This window comes from Chiroxiphia lanceolata, chromosome 5 (assembly GCF_009829145.1).
Source record: "Chiroxiphia lanceolata isolate bChiLan1 chromosome 5, bChiLan1.pri, whole genome shotgun sequence".
In the NCBI taxonomy this organism is placed as follows: domain Eukaryota; kingdom Metazoa; phylum Chordata; class Aves; order Passeriformes; family Pipridae; genus Chiroxiphia; species Chiroxiphia lanceolata.
This window is the reverse complement of record NC_045641.1, coordinates 47,308,806-47,328,244: the sequence shown is the minus strand read 5'-3', so window position 1 is coordinate 47,328,244 and position 19,439 is coordinate 47,308,806. Positions and strand designations below refer to the sequence as shown.

Here is a 19,439-nt window from a genome sequence, read left to right as displayed (position 1 = left end):
TACCCCTTTCCAGTCCACCTGACAGACCACAAAAATAAACCTGTCAAAAGACAAATGTTTCTAGAAAGCATCCACAGACACCTTTACCAACTCCTGACCCTTTGCTCTTTCACACAATTCTTAAGTGAGCCCCTAAAAATAACCAAATGGCATTTAAAGGAGACAGAAAAATCAACAACCAGAACAGTCAGCCATGCTAAAGCATGTGTTGTATATACCTCAAAAGTATATATGCACATACACCATAAGAGTTTGAGGATTACATAATAAATATATCTCATCTGTATATTAAAGCCTGCTCTTCAGTGAATCCACCAACTCCATTTTGCTTATTTTAGTGTGCAAGCTCATGTTGCATCAAGGAGAGCACTTGGCACAACAGACATGGTTACAAAAGGAACACAGATACAGCAGAGTGAGAAATGCACTCTGCACATCTTTCGCTGTCACCCATATGATGCAGTTCACAGTTACCAGTGGATTAACAGCATCATGGGCTACAGTAATTTATTTTGTTTTCAACGTTATGAATGCACCATTTGTCGTCAGTAGCCAGCAAAAACCTGGAGAGGCAGAACTGGACAACCAGCAGAGTGCTATCTACACAAGTGATGTGGAAAATACGCTCCAGCCACACAGTTAATCAGAGCACTCTTGACACAACAGAGGTCTGTCTGCATGAAAAGAGCACTCTCTCCTTGGAACATTAACCAGAAAATAAGCCAGGATAAACAACTGTGGATTTCAACCCCCAAATGAATAACCTCCAAATTCTAGAACACATCTACCAGGAAAAAGCAGAGTAGACGGCCCTGTGCATGGTCTCTACGGCAAGTTCAGCATGCAAAAAGTGTTACAGGACCATTAATTTCCCTTTCCCTTCAGATGTATGCAGACCACCCACCCTTCCTTCCCAGGAAGTGCAGGTCTAAAGCATTATGATCCTTTCAGAAACCTTTCCTGCTGCAAGCAAGAGAAAAAATTTAAGTCATAGGGATTACTTGGAAAAAATATTTTTAAAAAATCTCGATCTAACGTTGGCACATCCACATGTTGTCCTCATACATAAGGAGAGCAATCAGTAATTCTCCCATAATCTGCACAAGTATTACAAATCTCCATCTGCCCTTCAAGCACACACCTCCACTGTACCAAAAAAACTGAAGAGCAGTTTTGCAATTACACTGCCCTAAAGACAGAGGCAAAGCTCTTTCTACAGTAGAAAAGGTGAGGCAGAGAGTGAAGTATTTTTCAAAAATTTAAAGCAGTCTGCTACTCACCTTATTTTAGTACTGTCAGTGCTGGGGAGAGTTATCAGCTCAGGAAAACTACAACCCCTTACTTAGTTCATTTCTAGGGTCACTCAAAGATACTCTCTCCAATTTTACCAAGTGATTGAGAGATTCAGATAATAATGAAAATTACAGCTAGGGTACTTAAAACAGATCATCCCATGGAGCCCAATCTGTAGTGACACTCAGGAGATCTTTGCTTTTAATTTAGTTTGTAGGTACAAAACTGGTCAATTAATATTCTTGTCAGCAACTTGCAAGGAAAAAAACAAACCAAAAGCTAGCAACAGCATCAAGTAATCAACAATGAAAAATTACATGAGCAAAGTAATCTCAAAACATTAAAATCTACTTTTAGACAGCAGAACACCTGCTCAGCCAAGAATTTCCTGCTAGCAACATCTTTCTCCCCAGCACATGGAGTTACAAAAATCGTATTCTGTAACAAAGCCACATAGCTACTAAGCTCATCTCCCCAAGGTACTCATATTTGCTATAAAAAAGCAGGATGTTTATTGTTTTCACTGTGAACTACATCATTTCTATATAGAAATGTAAATTAATTACAACTATTTGTATTATTACAGCCCATTTTAAAATGATATGCAACAAACATTTCAGCAAGTATCAGCACATTTGATCTGTGGTACAACCTCATACAAATACTGTGTGTGAATGGAGTTGTTATTCCAAATTTATATAACTATATGCTTTAAACCAGAAAACTCATCTCAGCTCCAAAACCAGCAAGAAAGGATGTTTTGTCATTCATAAAATATACACAAGCAGCATATACATAATCCATGTTTTACAAAGCACTTTGGGGTTTAGTGATGGGTCTGGAGTTATCAAAGTTCAAAATGGAGTGCTCCTTTTTGATACAGGACTTGCCCTGCAATGGAAGAGCGAGTCCATCAACAGCACCACTGCTCCCACGCCCCAGCTTCCCAGCCTTCGGAAAACGTACCAGGCATTATGCACAAAGCAGTTATCAATGACCAAGTTGACCTTTTAAATGCATTTTAATACTACATTTTTCCCACTGAAGCTTATTTAAAATACCAGCAGGTATTTTAAGAAACTTTAAGAAACAACATTTTATATGTCAAACCCTTTCCGAACAAGCATCTGAACAAGCCTATGGCTGAATGTCAGTGCAGCCAGCACCTGCAAGACAATTCTCTCCCCCTCTTGAGTTTTCCACTGAAACACAACACTGCAATGATCACTATGTATATTTTCCCTTTCTCAGTTACAGAGGAGGAACTGCTGGTTGCTTCTTGTAGTCTCAGATCTACCTTGATAAATCTGAGCATCTTTACAAGGACAGTTTCAGGTCTACCCTTGAGCAATGAGAAAACAGACTTCAGATTCTCCTATTACTGAGCAAAACAACTGCGCAACGCTGACCCTATTCTAGGGCTAGGGAAAAATTGTGCGATTTTGCTCAACATATAGAACAAGAAGCAGTCTTGTGAAATTTAGCTCAGCATTGGGTTGCTTGCCAATCACGCTACCTCACTGCATGAGCCAAGCCTGTCTCACTCTTCTGCCAGCCTTAAAATTTGGCAGAAGTGCTTCACTTCCCCCAGAATTAGAAGGAACTTGAGATGTTTTACAGCAAACAAAGAAATATCTACTGAGTTAAAATATGCTTTTAAAGAAACTGATATTCGGTACACAAAAGTGATACTGTTTTTTTCTAACAAGTTGTACCACACACGTAAGTTAACTTCAAAAGCTGATTTAACATCTATGGTCTTGATACAAGATCAAGTCATACTAAAGGTTCTTCTCCAAGAAAGCTCTTAGAAGCATTTAATGACTCATTAAATAACTTCAAAGCTTCCCACTTACTATGAGGAAACAAGATTTACATACTTTTCTCATTAAACAATTTTAATTCAACACCAAAGTACTTGCACAAATGTTTTGTTTAGACTTAGGGTATTTGACTTTGCTGTGTAACGCAGTTAAGATACCAGCCACTTTAAGAGTGCCTTTATTAGTGTCCTGGTGACAGGGAAATGGAGAAGTTTTAGATCTTATTCCACATTCTGAAAGGCAGCAATTCAAAATAAGGCCCAGCTTTCTTGTTCAGTATAATCATCAAAATCTTGGAAGCTGGAGGGTTTTCCCAAGGGGTGAGAAACTTGATGCTAAGCAAAACAATAGCAGGCACATCAGACTCCAGCAAGAAGCGGCAGTCAGTATATTTATTTATGCTATTCCAATGGCACCTGCCTTAATTGTCCTTTTAGCTCTGAAGGAATCAAGTAAAGAGGAAGGAACAGTACAACATATGTGAGTGCCAATGTAAGTTCAGTATCATCAGCTCACATGCTGTAAGGCAGATAATATCCACAGTTTTGCACAAAAGAAATTTCAGCTCCAGCTCTACTATGTGAACAAAGTAGTACTAGAGAGGCTGAAGTGATTATCTACTGCGGGTTACTGAACAAGTGAAATGCAGAGGGCAGCGTTATCATCCTTCAGTAAAAGACTGCATGACTGTCTCCTCTTGCATGCCTAGGAACCTAGATTTCTTCACATCAGGGTCCAAAAAAAAAAAAAATGGTTATGACTCCTTGCTCTGCAGAAGTGCATGGTTCAACCAAAGCTCAGCATTAAACTGATTCATAAAAACCAAATAAATTAAAAACTACAGCCATAGCAAACGTAGGGAAAAGCTGGCAAGTTTTTCCAACTCTCAAATAAAAGACAAGCCATTTTTATCTTATTGGAAAGCTGAACTAAGTTTTTAGTGGTTAGATATATTTGAAAATCTTTATTAATATCAGCATTTTTTTAGTTAAAGAGGTTTAATTCCACAGGACAACCAGAAGGACCAAGTTCTTTGGTGTGGTTCAAAGCCAAGAGAAGCAAAAATTAGTCAAGTAAGCTAGTCAAAATTAGTCAAGTTAGTTAAGTCAAGATGACCATTCAAAGGCAGAAACAGCTTTAGGATGTATAAGATTCTTTTTATCTCTGTGGGGAACACCAGTATTATGACCAGGATGCCCTATCAGACTGCAGTCTCATCTCAGCTACTCAGGAGTTCAGGTATTCTACAGTAGCAGCTTATTATAGGCAAATGATCAGTGGACTCAAAGTGCAGAAGACTGCAGTTCGTTTCTGCAGTTCTACAAGGACACATTTTGGCACTTCTCTGGAAACAGTGAAAACAGTAATTTTTTAAACTTTTTTTTGTGGGGGAGAGGAAAGCAGGGAGAGTGTTTGACATATTTGCTGCTATGAAACGAAGCTTACATATGCAGTAGTAAACAGACACTAAGCACTCTGTTTCTCATTTATTTCAGGCAATGACAGTGGTTGAATTTAAACCCTCATGTGAGATGAGGGCACAGCCAATAATGACATCATATAGAGTTTGTTTTCTACATAGTCAAATATATAAAAGTTTCATGAAACTCATCACTGGAACAGCCAGCAGTCAGTCCATGAGTTGTCTATTCAGTTAGACCAAGCTTCTTCTTCAGAGATTCTGGCATTTCAGGTGGAGGTGGGCGAGGAAGTCTGAAATAAACCTTGACAGAATCATAGATGAACCACTGTAGTGCAGTCAGGGTACCAATCATAATGATACGAGCAAACAGACCTTTCCATACACCTGCAGAGCAAAACATTAAGCATGAGTAGCATAAAATGACAGGAAAAATGGAAATCCTCCCCAAAACACCACAAACACTTGATCCAAAATACATGAAAGTAAGGATGTACCTTTGAATCCAAGCCTCATAAGAACCTGTGAAGCAGAGCTGCCCTTTTCTTTGTTCAACACAGACACCACGGAGTCAGCAGGATGGGAAACAATTGCACAGAACACGCCAGCTGAAAGAATAATTTGACATTAGTTCTGTGGTGTTTTAGCTGTACCATTACTGTGGACACTAACTACAACCAGCTGAAACCACATCTCCTAATGAATTGCACAGACATCATGTTCTGATATCCTAAAAGGACTTTGATGAAGATCGACAGGTCTCATGAGGAGCAACTGAGGGAGCTGGGACTATTTAGCCTGAAGAAAAGAAGGCTCAGAAGGGACCTTATCACTCTCTACAACCACCTGAAAGGAGGTTGTAACCAGGTGGGCATCCATCTCTTCTCCCAAGTAACAAGCAATAGGACAAGAGGAAACAGCCTCAGGTTGCACGAGGGGATGTTTAGATAGGATATTAGGAAAAAATTCTTCACCAAAAGGGTTGTCAAGCACTGGAACAGGTGGCCGAAGGAAGCATTAGAGGTACCATCCCTGGATGTATCCCTGGAGGTACTTAAAACAGGTGCGGATGTGCCACCTGGGGACATGGTTCACTAGTAGAGATGGTAGTGCTGGAGTAATGGTTGGTCTTAATGATCGTAAAGGTCTTTTACAACCTAAATGATCCCATGATTCTATGATAACGTGATATGAATAGAAAATACCTCATTTCTGCTATCGCAGTAACTCTTTTGCTAAAAAAATCCTTCTGAATCTTTGGATATTGAAAAGCCTTGTTCCATCCAAATTTCTCCTACCTTCCTTTCAACCTTCCCAACACCAACAAAGATGCAAGTTTTTCACTTAAATCAGCTGCAGTTCCTAAACCTGGGCATCAACACTGGTAATATACAGGAACAATTAAGAGTACTGTCCTATTACAGACTCATTTTTCACTAACAGACTGAATATAGTTTTTTCCCCTGCATATATTTAAGTTCCAAGTAATTTCTCCCATACTAGTGACGTTTATTTAATATTCTGAGAAAAGACAGGACTCTAGAGTTGCAGTAGTCCATTAATGAAGTGTAGGACTTAAAGATTCCTTACCAATATAGCCTGCAACAAATGTGACTACCAGTTGTTCTCCTTTTGTACATTCACTTCGTGGCTTGGGAACAACATACTTGTAGAGAGCTTCTACAGTACGTTCAAAGCAGGCAAATTTCATCATTGTGTATGGAATCTGTCTCATCCATAGTGGAGCAACACCTTTATAGAAACTTAATCAGAGAAGAGACAAACTCAGTTTCATTTTCTTCAATATTTAAGGTACATTTCCAACTTGAAATAAATTAGCTTATTGTTATTATCAAGGATAAAGCTTCTAAATACTGATATTGTAAGGCTGTCAATACCTACAGAACAGAAATTTAAGTTGTATTAGTTCCTGAGCACTAGCTTAAAATAGCAACACAAATTAGACTTTTCCTGATACCCAGGCTGCACAGCAGTTTCTGTAGTCACTTTTCAGATTACAATGCACTGCAGTCATGTAGTACTGATACTACCAGTGCAGTAAGGCTAATGTCTGCATACCAGCCAAGTCCTGATAGTGAGAAATGACCGGTATATCTACAGCCAATTCTATCAGAACAGAAAGCTAACATGCAGTTATGTTACTCTTACATGCCAATGACTCAAGCATCTTTGACTGTACAACCAGAAAGTTGCTGAATATCTCTGACTGGAACTGCTAGAAACTGAAGTTATCCAGCAGAACTCAGCACAAAGATACCCACAAAGATGGATCTAAGGAGCATGTGGAATTAACAGCCAGTTCAACACAGATTCCCTGAAGTATGTTGTTATCTTAAAATACAAAGACCAAAACGTATTATAAGCTAAAGCCGGAATTAAAGCAACAGTTCTTAAGAAAAACTATTCAACATCAAGAACCTGAATAAAAATTAAAACTGAGAGAGACTTACGCCCAGATGCCTTCTTCTCCAAACATTTTAGGTAAAGCCTGACGCAGAGTGTTTGCATATCCAGGCTGTGTCTGAATACGAACTTTAGCAGCTTCCATTGGAGCCAGAGCAATGTCAGCAAAAAACTCTGCACTGGCAGATGCAGCTAAATATAGCGAAGTACGCCACAAATAGGCATTTTCCTGAAGTCAATGTGAACACACATTTTTATTAATGAATCATGCTTCTGTGACTACTCCACATTACTATTATATTGTAGATATACAATATCTACAACACTTACAAAAACTACTTAAGGCTTACCTCTCCCAGCATGTTGCCATACAGGATTTTGAAAACTTCATAGAAACCAAATTTACAAAGCCCTTGCATGGAATATCCAATAAAGGTTGGAGCCCATCCCTTAGCCAAGCCACGAACGCCATCTTCATTGATTGTCACTGAAAATCCATTGAAGATGCTCTTGTATTTTTGTGGATCAACCTAAACAGAATAGGCAGTTAAATACTTGATATAGCTTACCATTTCCCTTCTCACACCCCCATCAAAAATTTAAAATTTTTAAATTCCTCAGACAGCTGGCTTCCTAAAATTCCCTGGAGAGATGACATACTCACCACAAGGCTACAGTAATGTAACTTAATGGTTACTTATTGTCTGAATTTTGTTTTACGCTTATTCTCCAAATCAACAATACAACTATAAAACAGATTTACTGAAATCACTATTCTAACACTGTCAGAGGTAATATGGTGCACTTATGTATAGATCAGATTCTTTAAAAATTTGATAGCTTCTGTGAGCAATCTCATCCACTCTACATGTCACACCTACATACACTCAAGTGTCACCACAAACCAAACCTCATGATTCACCTGATTCCTAATCAGAAAAGGTTCTCTGCCCACCTTCAGTTTGATCCCCCCCATACAGTCAAAGACAGATGGAGCAATGGGGAACAAAGAGTATTCAACAACTTCTATACTTTACTGTGAAGTCAAAGTACAAGGCTACGTACGAAATTGTTTTCTGCCCACAAAACTTTGACATTTCATTAACTTTTCAGAAATTAAAAAAAGATTGACTTGAATAGTTTTGTTTCATGTGAAAGGAAATAATTCAACAGAAATTCTTTAAGAGGTAATTAAGTCACATCACACTTTTACTTTTCATATTTGACATCATCCAACAGTTCCTCAGAGCATTAGGAAGGGAGGTATCAAACCAAAAGCCAATCAAAGGTTTCAGAAAAAGCTATGGGACACACATGCCAACCTGCATGTGTCTTGCAGTCTGGCAGCAACCTACTCAAGAACTACTTCACCTAAACATGTCAATTTTGAAAAGAGACATTATTTCAGAAAACTGGCTATATCATCGGGCACACTGTAAAATGAGGCTACGTTCCAGTCAGAACCATGCTTAGTTATTAGCTATGTAACAGGTGTCCTGGTTTCATAGCAAAGGTGACCTCTTCTTAAAAAGACATGGGAGGGCAGGCAACAGGTTTCTTCCTGGAGAACTTAGGAAGGATTAGTAACATGCTTTGTACTGGATCTGTAAAGAGAAATGCTGACAGGTTTTACAAGATCATACCTGGAATTCACATGGAACCCGCCCTCCTGAACATCCCCTTAAGTGCTGGAGAGGGAAGTATCACCACCCTTACCATGTAAGAAACCCAGGACTGGTAAACCCAAGCCAAGCATGTCTGATGTGTTACAGAATTTCTAGTTTGAGACCAGAATTTCAGGTGCTTAAGTATGTGAAAAAGCATCTCTGGTAAACAATGCTAAATAAAGGCCATCCAGAAGAACACAATTTTAAAGAATATCATCCAGTACTCCTAGTGTGACCAGTAGGTCTGACTAATAGTTCCCTCCTAATTTCAAGAGTTTTATAATTACAAAATTGGCAACTCTTAAATCAGTGTCAGCCTAGGCTACAAGGAAGTCGTTAACTACCATATTTCCAGAAATTTAGAAGTGTGCTTTAATTTGTTTCATTCTTGTACATTTGCCTGAGAAAATCCATTTATATGCTTTTAGCCATGGCTGTTCACTAAATGATTTTAATGCAAAGCCGGCATCGCAAATTAAGTGCGATGCAATGACACTCCTTTCAAGTCAATCAAGAAGCACTTCAAGGAAACCAGCTGCAAGCACCAATGGCCCTACTGATACCAAATCAAGTTTTAGCCATTCTACTCAAAGTGGCATTGTTAGAAAATATCCAATCCATAAGCCATGCATTGATATCCACAGTGTTAATGGATAAAATTACACATGCATGTCACTCCAGGCTAAAATCCAGATCTGCAGAACATCAAAGATACTATTTTCCTACTCCAAAAGCACTGGAATAGTGCTAGACAGCAACCAGCCAGCAAGAGTAACACTGTGCTGGGTTCCTTTTAGCAAATATAGTCAGTTAAATGTGCCTTAAAATGTCATCAAAAATAATTCATCCAGATTATCCTAAATACCTTTGCTTCTCTCTCACAGCAGCAGGTTTGGTAAAGCAGAGTTCAAGTTTACTCACTTCCTGTCATCCAGAAAAGAGTGCATCCCTATTGCACACTGTTAATATTCTGTCTATATAGAAGAAAAAGTTCAAGAAACATTTAAGTTTATACAAACCTGCATACGACATTTCACTAAATCCAGGGGGACAACACCAGTGTGTGTCAGGCCACAACTTAGGACCCCACCAACGCCACAGAGAGCATAAAACTTGAGCGAGCCATATTCACAACTGTATTCTGCAGCAAAAAATAAAGACACACCATGCTTTTATATAAACTCCATGCACTGTTGGACAATGATGTCCAAGGTATAGCTTAAGCCTCCAATTCATTAGTAGATTAAATATACCACACTAAACATGCTTTTTCAATGTCATCACATACTGACATGCAGAACAAACCTGCATTCTGCATTTAACCAGGTCTAGGGGAACCAGTGCCGTATGTGTTGTTCCACAGCTAATAATCCCACCAAGGCCACAAAGCATAAAGAATCTGTTTGAGCCATAGGCACAGCTGTATTCTAGTTAATTGGAAAAAATTACATACATATGATCAATCACAAATGGTAACAAAGATAAGAAAAAAACCAAAATTGACTGACTGCTACTTTCTCAAAAGTATTAAAGTGAAATAAACTCCCATTTAAGTTTATGGGAGTATAAATGTACTGTTATACACAGAAATAATTCCCTTGCTTTAAATTACCACCTTTTAGACTGGCAAGATTTGATTCCAAGCCTTCCAAATTGAATTTGTTCCTTTAAACAAGCAATGGAAGAAAGTGAAATTTTAGTTCACAAGACACTTAAACCACAGAAATTAATCCCAGAAGCTGCTAGTAGAAATTATGACTCAGAGTCGCCATGTCCAACAATTCCCTCTAGTACTCAGGAGACAAAGCTTCTTTGGTTAAATATTGTACGACAGTGTAACTTCTGTATTTAAGTAGAGACTTATAATGATCTACAAGATCAGTGTTGGAATTTTGTTTATGCAGCTGTATTTTCAGGTATTTTTCAGATTATACAGGTTTTATTTTCTTTCAAATACAGAATCTCAAATTTATATACAGCTTGTTCACTCAAGTTTAAATTTAACAGTACAAAATAAGGATAAAGTAGCAGCACAGTTCTGCAACCATGCTTAACATTTGAAATATATAAGTAAAAACAAAACTAATATACTTAATAAGCATCCAGAAAACAATACACTACATAAAAAATATTTCCCTGAGTAAAAGGGCATAATGTTTTGCTATTACATCCATTGCTGTTACTTGAATATAATGGAAGTCATTATAAAGTTACACCAACTTAGTAAGAACTATCTCCACAGAAACACTAATGAAAACCAAAAGACAGTGAAAACCTATCTCATGCAAAGCTTCTTCACTCTCTTTTTGATTCTGAAATAAATTCCTTTACGAATATCAACAAAAATTTACAATTATGTTTAACAGTATCAAAAGAGCAGCAGTTAACACTACCAGGCTTATCCAGCTCGTAACTTTGCTATTTTAAGGGAACTTATTCCTCCATATCTTCCAGATATATTACATTTTAAATTCACATTTCTCACTTAACTCTTAAAAATTAATTACCAAGTCAATACAATATCATTTTTTCTTTATTCTAAAATAACAAATACCAAATCACAGACAGCATATTAAGCCTAAACTTAAAGTTAGACATCAGTTAACAGTCAATTGAGATACTGCTCAAGACTGCAAATATGCGGATCTGGGACTTACACAAACCTCCAAAATAGCTTGGCTAAGCTGGTAGATTTGCAGACAGCAGCAGTCTGTTTACAACTCTCCAGAATGACAGGTTAAACATACACAGGCCAGGCATTCTGTGCAGGTGTAATCAGGGAACACACTCTAGATCTGTATGGGGCAGTTCTGTCCAGCTCTATCTTTCGCCTGCAGCACAACTGCACTTCACTAGTTACCATACTGCCTAGATACCAGAAGTGTTTGTTTGCAGTCCCTTTCTCACAGTAATTTACTGTTAGAAGTCACACTCCTGAACTAACAGAGACAGACCTTTGTAGTAGCCACAGAGAAGTAGAGCTTTAAGTATGTGCTGTATCACTATTCAGGCTGATCTGTCAGCTCAGTGTTCAAAAACAGCAATTAAGAAAAGTAAGCCAGTATCAATCAGGCTGGAGCTCTTTAGAGGTATTTAAGTTTGTGGTGGTACATCTCAGACTTTCTATTTTAGAGGTATTTAGAGTCAAATGTCCTAAAAACCATTACCTGTGAAGAGACCCCTGAACAGGTAGTACAGAGAGCAAGAAAGTCATTCTAACATACCTAGGTACTGACTTAGCACAAACACCACAAAGCTACTCAAATATAAACACACAGCATAAATATAAGCCTACTGTTGGGACAGCTACATCATAACTACTTTTTATCTCTGCTGCTGATCTGACATGTTAAGGACAAATTCCAAGAGCTGATCATAGAACATTTTGCCTCTGAGCTGGTTTATAGCTGATGCCCTGAGCTGAACTCTTTAAAAGGCCTTGTGGTTTGTACTGACTTTGTGTGACCTTGAGCAAGCTCAGATATCTTCCGCAACATGTCCTTCTCCCAACACAAAGGCCAGAGAAGCAACTGGTATGCAAAATAATGAACCCAGCAGAAAAGACTACAAAGATTAAAAACTACTGGCCACCTCTGACCACAACTGCCTACAAACAGGATGAAGATTAAGCATAATGCTTTTAAGAAATAAGTGCATCTACTGAATATATTTAGCATACCAACCAGCGACTTAGGGCTTTAGTTAGCTGGCAAAAGGATTACTACACTAAAAGCCAGAAGTAATTTCTTGAAAATTTATTAAGTAACATCCAACACCGAGTTGTCTTTCACATATTACGTGAATGTTCACCTAAGTGCTCTAAAACACTTCAATAATCACGGTACTTGAAAAGGTGGCTTGCTGAAACCACTTAGTTCTTTCATGAAAAGATGTTTTTAAGCTTTTAACAGCTTAAAAGAATTTTAATATCTACCTCCACTATTGTGCAGCCCTTCAGAAGCACCTCAACAGGCTGGAGAGATGGGCAGAGAACTGTATGAAGATCAACAAAAGCAAATGCAAGGTCCTGCACCTGGGAAGGAATAACCCCAGGCACCAGTACAGGCTGGGGGCTGACCTACTGGAAAGCAGCTCTGCAGAGAAGGATCTGGAGGTCCAGGTGGACAACAAGCTGTCCGTGACCAAAACTGTGCCCTTAGGGCCAAAGAATGCCAATGGTATCCTGGGCTGCATCAGGAAGAGCACTGCCAGCAGGTCAAGGGAGGCAATCCTGTCCCTCTACTCAGTCCTAGTGAGGTGCATCTGAAGTGCTGTGTCCAGTTCTCAGCTCCTCTGGACTACAGAGACTTGGAGCTCCTGGAGTGGGTCCAGCAGAGGGCAACAAAGATGATTAAGGGATTGGAGCATCTCTCTTGTAAGGAAAGGCTGAAAGAGTTGGGCCTATTCAGCATCGAGAAGAGATGACAGAGGGGATCTTATCAATGTCTGTAACTATCTGAAGGGAAGGTGTCAAGAGGATGGGGTCAGGCTCTTCTCTGTGGTGCCAAGTGACAGGACAAGAGGCAGTGGGCAGAAACCAATGCACAGGAAGTTCCACCTGAATACGAGGAAGAACTTCTTTACTGTGCAGGCGACCACACACTGGAACAAACTGTCCAGAGAAATCGTGGAAGTCTACCTCGCAAGAGATATTTAAGAACCATCTGGATGCAATCCTGTGCCATGTGCTCTAGGATGACCCCACCTCATCAGGAAGCCTGGACCAGATGACCCACTGTGGGCTCATCCAACCTTACCCAGTTTGTGATACTAGAAGTATTATCACGGTATGACCTTTAGAAGTCACAAAAGTGATCGGGAAACACATGGGAAGCACTTGACTCTAATGTGCACCTTAAACAGCAGTTATCTGGTGTATACTCTACAAATGCTAAGGACAAAAAAAAGGAGGAAAAAAAAGCCCAAAAACATCTGCAGGCATGTCTGAATGTCCAGATGTGAATAAACAGGGTAAAAAATAAGAGGAAAAGGAAAAGAGGATGGGAGACGTGGTCTCTTGAATCCACAAATTCATACTCTGCTCTTCCCCAGGGATGAAAAAGTACAGGCTTATAACCTCAGTGACCGAGGCTGCAGGCCCTACAGGGACAGAAAAAGCGCTCTGCTCCGCAAGACAGACTCCGCGGGGGTCTCTGTGATTAGTCTGCGCAAGAACCTTCCCACGTCCTTTCCCAGTAACTCCGAATCTTCTTGCCCCTCGGCACACCCCGCAGGGAGGGTGGAAGTGCCTGCCAGCGCCTCCCCCGCCTGTGCCCTTCCTCGTCCTCCAAGAGGACGCACAGGCCCAGCGCCGGCCCCTCCCGGCCGCTCACCCTCCCTGCGCCGCCCCGGCGGACACAGGCGCGGGCCGGTGGGGGCAGCGCGGGCACCGCCGCCCCGGGCCTCACCCCCGCCGCGGCCCCTCCGTCCCGCTCTCACCTTCGGCGGCCGATGCGGCCGCCAAGCCCCGGCGCGCGACAGGCGCCTCCGCGGGCTCCGCTGGGCGCTTCCTCACGCCGTCCTGGACCAGCTGGAAGTGTGGCGCGTAGAATGGGTTGTGCCGCGCGAGCGGCGCGATGGACGAGAACATGGCGACCTGAGGCGGGCGACAAGAGCAGAATGGCGTGGGACCGGGAAACCCCGCCACGGCGCGACTGCCGGGCTCCAGCCCTGCACCCGCGAGGCGGCCCCGCCAGCCCGGGGCGAGCGCGGTGCCGAGCGGGAGGGCCCGCCGCGCCGCCCCGACTCACCTCGCAAGATGGAGCCGCTGCGGCAGAGGCTGAAGGAGGGCCCCGCGCCGTCACCTTGTCCTTCGTGGGCCGGGGGCGGGGCCGCCAGGCAACGTCCCGCGCCGCGATTGGCGGAGGCGCCTATAACGGCCGCGCACGCGCAGCCGCAGCCGCCGCTCTCCCGCCCCGCGCCTGCGCCTCGCGCTCCACGCGGCGGCGGGGCCGCGCCCGGCCAGAGACGGGGAACCGGGCCAGTGCCAGTGTCAGTGTCAGTACGTGCGGGCCGGGACTGCGGCAGCGCCCCGAGTAACGCGGGGACTGATGGCCGAGGCCCCGTCGGCAGGGACACGTTTCTCCTCGGGTAGTTATGGGTGTTTGAGCGCACCCTCCAGCGCTAAACCCTGCGCCTCAACTTCTGATCCTTCCCCATCGCCGCCCGGCTCTGGGAGCTTGCCAACTACCTCACGTGCTTCCCGCAGCACTGCCCCAGACAATGTCAAACCGGAGACATTCCGAACGCCAGCTCTCCCCGTGCAGCGGCAGCCTGCTGCTGGCACCAGCAGGCTGGCCTTGACCCGTGCTCTGCAGCACTTTGCACTGAACCATAGAATCACAAGGCTGGAAGAGACCTTTAACATCACCAAGCCCAGTACTATCACCATAACCCCTAGCATCACATCCGTTTCTTAAAATTAAAGAAGTCCTCAGTATTGCCCCAGATTCCAGTTCTGCAAACCGCATCTAGTAATACTTTCTAACCACAGCCTGCTAAAGCCATAGGATGCAACTCCCTTAGCAAAGGGAGGCTCTGGCCACAGCTTGCTGTAAGACCAAGCACAGTCAGATCTGCCACCACACTCTGCATGCTCCATGGCCAAATTCCACCTTTGGAGTGTAAGCTTGCAGGGCATGTTGACGTGGCCTATGCTGTGACAGCTGCAGCTGCTTACAGGATTACTTGTTACTGGTTCGTGAAAAGCAGAACGCTACTGAACACAGGATCCGTGATTGGCCTTACCTACCTTAAACTATGCCTTTTCTAACACAGGGTGATTTCACTCATTTTAGTGATTTACATAGTATAAAACTGGCACAGCACAGTTCAGCTCTCCAGTTAGCAAAGAGGCAAGAACTCCATTTTTTCACCATCTTGATCACATACCTTTCATTATGGTGCTCCATGACAACGTAAGTGCAGAAGCCAGCTAAGCAAGAGACATGCACTGAACATCCCAGCTATTACTTATGGGCAGAGAGACATAATGCAAATAACAGCAGACCTGCACCACCACACTGAAGAAACACCCTCCTTTGGTCAGCTCAGTGGCTCCTATCAAACTTCCAAGGAGAGCCTTTAGGCCTTGGCTCTACTCACTGTGTTTCACAACAAGGCACACTGTTGATCGAGGCACACTGTCACACAGGCAAAAGTGACACACCTAATAGCACTGCCACAGAAATCAAGGTTGGTCAGGTCCCTCTAAAATAAACTAGACTCCAGCTGCCTTCTAGGAAAAGGTCAAATTAAACTTGCATTCTTTAAATACCTTCATTTAGCAACCAGCAGAGAGCCTCAAGTGTTCACCTCACTGCCAGTGGCAGCAATGAAGACAAGCCAGAATCGTTCATTTTGCCATTACTTGCAATCTAAGCAATTGTTAGCAATGTTTTATCTAAAAACCACTGATATTTATTTTCCATTAATAATCTCTAAACGTGATCAAGACAGGCTCTTATCTTGAAACTGGATATAAGTGATTGCAATTCTTGCAGACTTTTGATTAACATATAGAAAATCTCTGCTCCTTCCAATTATAAAGGATGAACAGAAGACTATTTAGAGACACCTAATGGCAATTTGTGTGCTCAACTAGTACTGAACTTCTGAATTACAGTCTGTGAACAGGGTTTTTTTTTGTTTTAGCTGATGACTAACAACTGTGCTATTAACAAGAACTATTAAACAGCAGTCTAACATAGCCCCATGAAAATACAGAGATAATACATGTTCCTGCTGAATGCGGACCATTTTACAGAGAAATATCTTCAACCTTTCCCAGATGTGGAAAAAAAAGTAGCAAGAGCCTGTAATTCAAACCACCTCACTCTGAATTCTGACACACATTGAAGGTAGTGACAGATGAAGACTTTAAAGATGCTACCTTTTGGTGCCCACCTGTCAGATTCACAGTAAAAAGGGCTACTGTAAATTAAACACATATTTTTAATCAGTAGCTCTTTAAGCTTTATCAGTTTAGGAAAATGCCAGTTTGGCAACACCAAACTTTCTTAATTTCATATATCCTTCTGTTATTAACACCCATCATGACCCCCCCCTCCATTTCCTGTCCCCCTAAAGAGCATACAATCAGGACATTGTAGACTATTTCCTGTCTTGCAATAACTTTTACAGTTCTAAAACTTTGGTGAAGCCTGCAAACAAAATCAAAGCTCTTATGAGCTAATATTCCAGGTGACATTGTTTTCAAAAATATACAATGAGATAGTGAAACCACCATCCACACCTTTGATAACCAGGTTAGCACAGCACCACCTGCTCCTGTTGTGCGTATATTTTATGTGCACTTTCCTGGTTTCAACACCAGAGCTACTAGACTTAAGAGTCAGCAATGGATCAGGTTTCACAGCCCAAGGGAAGCCTTAACACTGCAGCATCTCCTTCAGCAGTATCCAAGCTTGCTACATTGAACAACAGGAGTTCACATCCTCTGAATGCAGAAAGTAGTGAAACCTCCCCTCTTCTTATTGGTGTCATGAGTGTCCTCATCTAGTAATCTTTTTTAAAATCTAAATCCTTCTCAGATATTACATGTTCTTCCTCCACAAAACATAACATTTTTTACCTAAATAATAAATAAATAAGGCAATGATAAAAAAAGTTACCATTTTTTAACCACAGACTACCAATGCTAAAAAAGAACTTCAAAATGAGGTGGGACAGAAAATTTGTGGGATTTTTTTTTATATCAATACATACATAGTAGAGGTTTCTATGCCACCTCAGGACTGCTTTACAAGTTGAATTAACTTGTAGACCCTGAGCTGTATGAACACATGCATGTACTATACATCTGTTGTAGCTTGCTGTTGCACTGGTGCAAAGCAGCCTGGTACACTCCCTCAGGAGAAAGAAAAGCGAAGGTCACAGGACAGTCTTAGACAAAGACAGGTAGACTTACCACACACACACTAAAAGCCATATTAAAACACCTATGTTTGTAAACGCAAAATTAAAAATTATACATCACAACCCACCTCTGTATCTATTCCAATCAGTCAGATGAAGTCTTAAATATTTCTTAAAGCGTTTCAGCCCAATATGTAACTTTAGCCACATCAAAGCAAGACATGCTGCACAACTTTAATTATATTTTTTTTACTGCTGAACAGTCTCTTTCCAGAGCTCTATTATTTAAAGGCATTCTTTTTGTACTCAGCTTCTCTGCTTTAACTCTGTATAAACTAGTTAACACTTTTTAAAAAAGATATTTTGTCCACAAAACCATCTAAGAAGGTAATTAGCAGGAAATTTTAATACCATGAAGGGTGTTGTAAGTTGTGCCACAAGAAACAAATCAAAACACACATAGACTAAGCCTAGGAGGGACATGAAATCATTCTGTAGGCAGTACTGAGCATGCTGTTATAGAAAGTAAACTTGGAGAAGACATTCCTTCACACTGTTTCCTATATAAACACAAATCAAGGTTCCAAAACACACACAGAACTTAAATTCAAGATCCTTGAGAGTTTCTTGCCTCAGACACTACTCATCTAGTCTCACCATGGATCACATGCCATAAAATTAAGTCTCAAAACTGCAGGTGAAAATCCTCTAGTGATTTGCAGCCTGATACCAAGCTCCTGAGACTGTATACATGTTAAAAGATAAGCACACAATTTAAAGGAAAAAACACAAGCTCTGTGATAGCTCTAATTCAGACAGCTAAATCAAGACCTGCCATATTTTCAGCACAGCATTCTGAGCAGTATGACCAATCATGAGAACAAACCCCATGAAGTCAAAACAACACTGTTATGCCCATTAACTTTCACAGGCCTTTTCCAGGCTTTTTGTAGCCCTTGCCCCAAAAAGGACTTAAACAATACTTACTACATCAGAACTCCATTAATTTTTGCTACTGGATTTTGGATACTGCTCCATAAAATTGCTCTATTTTGTGATTGGTTCTGAATGGTTAACCTGCCTTTGTCTAGGAGACAAGATGAACTAATGGAACAAAAGTGAAAGTGTGTAAAAGGGAAAAAAACCCCACTATTGCTTCAGGACTTTGATACAAAGACTACAGTATGCTTGTATACTTCAGCATAACTTACACAGCAGTATTTAGGCTTTAAGCAGATACAACTATTCAGCTAATACTACATGTGTTACTCTTAGAATAACATAAATAGCTTTAGGTATGCTGAAAAATCCGTATGTGGGGCCAGGGGAGGAAGGAAGAGAAAGGTATGAGTCTCAGGGCTATTTCACACTATTAAATGCCTCAAGTATTAGAAGCCCATTAATTTCTTGAAGATGCACTGCCTTCCAACTACAACTGACCTACATGTAATTACTTTAAGGACTTATGTAGAAAACTCCTTACCATCTGTGAAGTAACACTGAAGCTGAGAGGATTCTCCAAACCAGTGCAAAATGAAAGAATGATGAAATTAGTTGCATCGCAGTTCAGTTTGTGGTTTGTTTTTATTTAAATGATGCTAACAGTATCCCTGAAGGAGGTCAACTGAAAGTATTTCATGTAACTAGAAGAGAAAGATGTATTTCATGTTAAAACATGCAGCAAAGTTGTGCGAGAGATAATTTAAAGTGAAAAGGAAGTTCCTTAAGCATTGAAAAGCAAATGAAGGCTAGCTTCTCCTCCCATCCAAATTAAAGGTCTAACATAGGCTTAAGGATTATGGTGCAAAACTCTTGTTGTGCAAGAATGCTGAATATTCCTCCCGCCAAGTGACATGAACTGATCTTACTATCAGATTTTTAATTTTTTTTTTTCAGTATGGAAGACTGTAGCAGCACAAAATGACACCACTGATA

General features: G+C 41.1%; 1 protein-coding gene, 1 long non-coding RNA gene and 1 other non-coding gene across 4 annotated transcripts; all 3 read right to left on the bottom strand.

Annotated features, from left to right (window-relative positions):
- Positions 1 to 1,781: 1,781 nt before the first annotated feature.
- On the bottom strand, positions 1,782 to 14,480 carry SLC25A3 (solute carrier family 25 member 3). Of its 2 annotated transcripts, none has more exons than XM_032689487.1 (8): positions 14,378 to 14,480; positions 14,067 to 14,223; positions 9,933 to 10,054; positions 7,311 to 7,490; positions 7,008 to 7,189; positions 6,127 to 6,299; positions 5,034 to 5,144; positions 1,782 to 4,923 (listed from the first exon to the last, which is right to left on the bottom strand). In XM_032689487.1, exons 2-8 carry the CDS (start codon positions 14,215 to 14,217, stop codon positions 4,763 to 4,765), a joined length of 1,080 nt encoding a protein of 359 aa, XP_032545378.1. In that variant the 5' UTR covers positions 14,218 to 14,223; positions 14,378 to 14,480; the 3' UTR covers positions 1,782 to 4,762. The 2 variants fall into 2 exon arrangements, with proteins under 2 accessions (XP_032545378.1, XP_032545377.1); XM_032689486.1 differs by lacking the exon at positions 9,933 to 10,054 and adding an exon at positions 9,647 to 9,768.
- On the bottom strand, positions 6,603 to 6,842 carry LOC116787784. Its single transcript, XR_004357450.1, has one exon. It is a non-coding gene; the product is annotated as a small nucleolar RNA SNORA53 (small nucleolar RNA).
- Positions 8,929 to 9,639, bottom strand: LOC116787671. The gene is made up of 2 exons (XR_004357373.1): positions 9,122 to 9,639; positions 8,929 to 9,027 (listed from the first exon to the last, which is right to left on the bottom strand). It is a non-coding gene; the product is annotated as an uncharacterized LOC116787671 (long non-coding RNA).
- Positions 14,481 to 19,439: the final 4,959 nt, after the last annotated feature.